Source organism: Phocoena sinus, chromosome 20 (assembly GCF_008692025.1).
Source record: "Phocoena sinus isolate mPhoSin1 chromosome 20, mPhoSin1.pri, whole genome shotgun sequence".
NCBI lineage: Eukaryota > Metazoa > Chordata > Mammalia > Artiodactyla > Phocoenidae > Phocoena > Phocoena sinus.
In genome coordinates this window covers 6,708,388-6,714,387 of record NC_045782.1, presented here as the reverse complement: position 1 = coordinate 6,714,387, position 6,000 = coordinate 6,708,388, and the positions used below count along the sequence as shown (strand labels likewise).

Genomic DNA, 6,000 nt, shown 5'->3' with positions numbered 1-6,000 from the left:
AGCTGCTCAGCAACCACCTGTGGAGTGGGTGCATGAGCGTGCCCTGTCTGAAGGGGTAACCTCAGTGAGTGTTTTCCTTAGTAATTTGTATCAGTCTAGAGAGATTTAATAAAATTAAGTCCAGTGAAAGATAATTGTGTGTGTGTGTGGTGGAGACGGGAAAGGGGATGCTGGGTGGTGAGAGAGGTACAAATATTGAATGTTCCACAAAGCCATATATAATGTTAAAAAAATAATAGCTAGGTGAGAACTGTGTTTGAGAATAAATAATTTTGGAAATAACTGAGTCTGGTTCAGTTTATCAGTTCACTGTAGTTTTTATTTATTCAGCATTAAGAGAAAAACATCACAAAGCAAGTGACCCAAAATAGCACATTTTGTGCATTTCTTCAGCCCCTTGGCAGCATCATGCAGATGTGTTCACTCTGGACTGACTTTTGTGTGAACCTCCCGGCTCTTCACCCGCAGCTTGTTGACCTGGGACTCGGCAATGTCAGCCCGTTCCTCGGCCTCCTCCAGCTCGTGCTGGAGCTTGCGGAATTTGGCAAGGTTAGCGTTGGATTGCTCCTCCTAAGAAAAAAGTTGTGAGAGTTAGACTTTGTGGTTCTTATTGCACTTGTCACAAACAGGATTATTTCCTCAACTCAGATATTTCCTTCTTATGGTTTGTTTGTCATATCTGATTTCAAATCCAGACAGAGGGCTTCCCTGGTGGCGCAGTGGTTGAGAGTCCGCCTGCCGATGCAGGGGACACGGGTTCGTGCCCCGGTCTGGGAAGATCCCACGTGCCGCGGAGTGGCTGGGCCCGTGAGCCATGGCTGCTGAGCCTGCGCGGCCGGAGCCTGTGCTCCGCAACGGGAGAGGCCACAACAGTGAGAGGCCCGCGTGCCGCAAAAAAAAAAAAAAAAAAAAAAAACCAGACAGAATTTGTAACTTCAATTACATTTTTCACGCTAAAGAATGAAAGAAGAAACAGTTTTGAAATGGAAGAGACAAGCTCCTTATGTCAAACCCATGTATACGTGAAATCTATTTATGATGTATGGACTGGGTGGAAAGGAGGAAGAGACCCATGTACGCTTGGTCACAGGGGTTAGAAAGTAAATGTAAAGTCAAATTCTAACTTTGGGAAAATGCCAGTTGAAATGTTTTTGCCATATATTTTGACTCTGGTATACAGAGACGCTGTGGGTGGGGGGATGGGGATAGGAAGAAAGTATGCCCTCTGTTGGTTGGACTTACTACCATGCGTGCCTCTCCCTTTCGTGTTCCCTTTTCTTACCTCTTACCCACTACATTGTGTCTGGGAGAGTGGGGAACAACCAGGAAAAGTGAAGCTGGAGAATCTTCCAGCGCATCCTAATTTGCTACAGCGAATGTGCAGGGGTAAGTCCCTGCTGATGACACTGGTAGTGAGTCAGCTGGGGTAACAGATTTCTGTTTGGCTTTTGGGAACAGTTGATTTTGTGCATTTCTAGAGGGAGAGGAATATTTATCATGGTGGTAGATTTTCTGCTGGATGGTTCTTTGCAGCTATCAAGTAAGGTGGGTTATTTGGAATTTTCTTTTTTTCCCCTGACCCCTACAAATTGCTTAATAATAAAAATGTCTTGAAGTCTTATTCTATAATTAGAATTTGGGGGGAAATTCATATTTATATCATCTCTTTTAAAATAAGAATGACATATTCTTACTTGGTCTCTTTCTCATTAACACATTCTCTTAATACACTTTCTACCCTCAAAGAAGTTTTCTTCTTCCCTCAAGGGCTGAAAGATACTTACAGCCTCCTCAGCTTGTCTCTTGTACGATTTCACCTTTGCCTGTAATTTATCTACCAGGTCTTGCAGCCTGAGAACATTCTTGCGGTCTTCCTCAGTCTGGAAGTTTGAAAAAAATGGTCTGCATTGAATCCAACGAAATAAACCCACTACAGGTGGTGAAGTAAATCACTTTGATATGATGGCAGGTGGGCCTGGGGTAAATGTGGTCAACTCTGAGGCTTCCTTCATAGTATTAACAGTAGCCACTCTTGTTAAATGTCCACTGTGTGCAGGCACTATATTGGAGAGTTATACACGTCTCTAATCCTTACGTCCCTACTCTGGTGAGTAGATGTTTTTATTCTATTTTACAGGTGATGAATTAAGGTTTAGAGTGTTAGGTAACCTATCCAAGTTTATAAAAGTAAGAGAGGCCAAACCAGGACTAATACCAGTTTATCTGTCTTTGAAACCTATATTCTTTCCTCACTTACACTGTTTTCTAAAGGCCTTCCTGATTTTCCTAGCTTAGGAAAGGGTCTGTGATAGGTGATTGTGCCATTTGCCTCTTGTATATATATCAAGTTAATATGTAGCTATTTGTGAGTACCACATAGTCACCAGGTTTTCAGTTTCCCTTTGTGCAGGAAGTCTGGATATTCTAGAAAGCTCTTCCCCTTACCTGGTAGGTGAGTTCCTTTACTCTTCTCTCGTGTTTCCGCAAACCTTTAACAGCCTCAGCATTACGTTTCTGCTCACTTTCAACCTCTCCTTCAAGCTCACGTACCTACAATCAAGAAAGATATTTATATAGTCAGTCTTGGGGGATGTTAATTAACTCAGGACCTACTGAAGATATTGGGTGGCTGTCCCCAGCCATAGGATAAGGATGGGAGCCAATATACAAGAAGAGAGAAGGATGGGGGAGTGCCGTTTTCACTTCCCGGATTCAGAGCGATTGAGAGACCCACCCTGGCCTCCAGCTTCTGGATCTGCTTCTTCCCGCCCTTCAGGGCCAGCTGCTCAGCCTCGTCCAGGCGGTGCTGCAGGTCCTTCACCGTCTGCTCCAGGTTCTTCTTCATGCGCTCCAGGTGGGCGCTGGTGTCCTGCTCCTTCTTCAGCTCCTCGGCCATCATGGCCGCCTAATTAGTAAATAAACCAGTATAATAAACCTGGTAATGGCAGGTAACACACAGTTTCATGAAACAAATGCTCATTTGCTCACATCAGTGATGGCCTTCTTGGCCTTCTCTTCTGCATCGCGCGATTCTTGAATTACTTCTTCCACTTCACTCTGAAGTTGTGAAACATCATTTTCCAATTTTTTCTTGGTGTTGATCAGGCTGGTGTTCTGTTAAAAGTAGTGGAAATTTACAGGACCTGCAGTTTGCACACTTGGGGTTTTATGAATGTATTACTCGTTGGCTTATGCAGGGGACCTAATGGCAACATTTCACTGAACTTTAAATATTTGTTCAGTGCAAAATGTTAATCATTTGCAGGGCTGGTTCCCCCTGCCCTGCCACTGCCCCAATGTCCATCTGATTTATGCATAAGAACGTGGAGGTTCAAGAATGTCTATATTAGTTAATTGCTCTTTCAATTATATGTCAACCAGACATTGCTAGTGTTCTGTCCTTAAAAGGTTGGAAATATTAGAAAAGAGTAGATTCTTTTTGTGAGAGCCTGGTACCCAGAGTTTCTCAGTTAGAAGGAATCTATTCTCTGTTAACTTGAATGGTTTGCTCCCTTGGGGAATACTGAATTACTCTTACAAAGACATTTTCTTAAAATTTCAACCCAGTGGTTCTCTAAGGGAAGCAGTATCACCTCAGTGGGTATTTGGAAATGTACAGGGGTGGATATTTTTGGTTGTCAGAATAACTAGGGCGTGCTGCTGCATTTAACGCCCGGGCTGGTCAGTGACGCTAAATGTCCTGCAAGGCACAGGGACTGTAGACATAGCAGTGCTGAACGCTGAAGTGCTCCTGATGAGAAACACTACGTGGAACATTTTCAGATTTTGGAGTCAACAGATATCTTTATTCAAGTTTATTCCACACCATGGTTTTCAAAATAATCTAGAGTCAAATCTTATTTTTAAATAAAAAAAGTAATACCCCTTCCCGTTTTGGTAGAAAATCTTAAAAAGAACACACAGCAAAAAATCATCTATAATCGCATCACTTCAAGGTAATTGCAATTAATATTTTAAAGCATCTCCCCGATCCTTTTAAATATACACATATTTATAAAAATAGAGTACTTCCATATTATAATTCTGAGTCGTCACTTTACGGTACACCAGCGTTTGTTTGATGTGAGGGTCTCACCTGGGTGTGCAGAAGCTGGACGCGCTCGCTGGCGTCCAGGAGCTCCTGCTCCGCCGTCTTCCTGCTCCTCTCCGTCTGCTCCAGGGTGGCCCGCAGCTCCTCGATCTCGGCCTGCAGCAGGTTGGCTCTGCGCTCCACGATCGCCAGCTGCTCCTTCAGGTCCTCCTGGCCCCGGAGAGCATCATCCAGGTGGAGCTGGGTATCCTGTTAAGTTAATAAAAAGGCTTAGACACCCTGAAGAGGATGTGAACATCCCAGGAAATGAACTGGAAGAATGGGTTGGTGCCAGGAACGGGAAATGACAGGCCTGTCATTTGAATGAGCATGAAAATGGGGATGTCACCTGCTTAGGTGAGAGAGGATTATCAGGAGACTGATTCTTGTTGTGTTTTATGCCATCAACTGGTTATTTTTCATGTGCGAGTCACCAGTATCTATAATTTATGGAGCATTTTCCATATGCTGTACCCAGAACTTGACGTCTGTCTTCTCACTTCATCCTCCCAAGTAACCCTATGAGGTGGGTAGTTTCATTCTTAATTTGTAGAAGAAACAGAGGTTCTGAGAGGTTATAATAACTCGCCTAAAATCAGGCAGCTAGTAAGTGACAAAACTAAGACTCAACCTCAGGCCTATTGGTGCCAAAGTCTTTTCATTTCACTCGTATCATAGCTTATCTCTGGGCTTCTGTTTGTTCTTTTATATAACGTTTCTTTAAAAGTAATATATTCGGGGCTTCCCTGGTGGCGCAGTGGTTGAGAGTCCGCCTACTGATGCAGGGGACGCGGGTTCGTGCCCCGGTCCGGGAAGATCCCACATGCCGTGGAGCAGCTGGGCCCGTGAGCCGTGGCTGCTGAGCCTGCGCATCCGGAGCATGTGCTCGCAATGGGAGAGGCCACAGCAGTGAGAGGCCCGCGTTCCACACACACACAAAATATATATATATATATATATTCGGACTTCCCTGGTGGCACAGTGGTTAAGAATCTGCCTACTAATGCAGGGCACATGTGTTCGAGCCCTGGTCCGGGAAGATCCCACATGCCACTGAGCAACTAAGCCTGTGTGCCAGAACTACCGAGCCTGCGCTCTAGAGCCCGTGCTCCGCGACAACAGAAGCCACCGCAATGAGAAGCCTGCGCACCGCAACGCGGAGTAGACCCTGCTCGACGCAACTAGAGAAAGCCCGCGTGCAGCAACAAAGACCCAGTGCAGCCAAAAATAAATATATATTCTATGTGTATTTATTTTTAGCTACCTCCATACTATGAACTGTATAATTTGTTAAAAGGAAAAAAAAAAGATGGTGTAACAAGAAGGTGTTGTGATGAATGGGAGATGGATGGGTCACTTCTCTGACTTGTCTGGGCTGTTAATGTGGACCCATCTACCTTCAGGATCCCTTGGGTGTTTCTGTAGTTCCTCAAGCTCTCTGCTGCCAAGCGGTTGCCGTGGTTCAGCTGGATTTCCATTTCATTCAGATCTCCTTCCATCTTCTTCTTGACTCTCAGGGCATCATTCCTGCTCCGGATCTCAGCATCCAGCGTGCTCTGCATGGTCTCCACGACTCTAATGTGGTTCCTCTTCAGCTGGTCAATTTCCTCATCTTTTTCAGCGATTTTCTTATCAACTTCAGACTTGACTTGGTTCAACTCCAGCTGGATACGCAGGATCTTTCCCTCTTCGTGTTCAAGAGATGCCTTAACAAAACAGTGATCAATTAATTAATAATCAATTAATAGTGGGAAATGAATATTTGGAGGGTATTCCCTTGTGAGCCAAACTCTTACTAATATCAGTTTGTCTAATATTACAAAGTACAATAAAAGAGCTCTAGGACCCTACTAGGTAAATCATCCTTTAATTTATTCAGTCATAGACTTTATTAGGCAACTCTGTAATAA

At 44.2% G+C, this 6,000-nt stretch overlaps 1 protein-coding gene across 2 annotated transcripts in view; it reads right to left on the bottom strand.

Moving 5' to 3' along the window:
- Positions 1–287: 287 nt before the first annotated feature.
- The window catches only part of LOC116744984 (myosin-8), a 29,256-nt gene continuing 23,543 nt past the window's right edge, over positions 288–6,000 (bottom strand). The window contains exons 33-39 of one of the 2 annotated variants that reach the window (XM_032615132.1): positions 5,488–5,796; positions 4,097–4,300; positions 2,989–3,114; positions 2,735–2,905; positions 2,446–2,550; positions 1,785–1,880; positions 288–570 (exon numbers count right to left, since the gene is read on the bottom strand). In XM_032615132.1, the coding sequence (XP_032471023.1) occupies positions 421–570; positions 1,785–1,880; positions 2,446–2,550; positions 2,735–2,905; positions 2,989–3,114; positions 4,097–4,300; positions 5,488–5,796 (1,161 nt within the window). In that variant the 3' untranslated portion in view covers positions 288–420. The remainder of the gene's footprint in view (positions 571–1,784; positions 1,881–2,445; positions 2,551–2,734; positions 2,906–2,988; positions 3,115–4,096; positions 4,301–5,487; positions 5,797–6,000) is intronic. The other variant, XM_032615133.1, reaches the window with a different exon arrangement.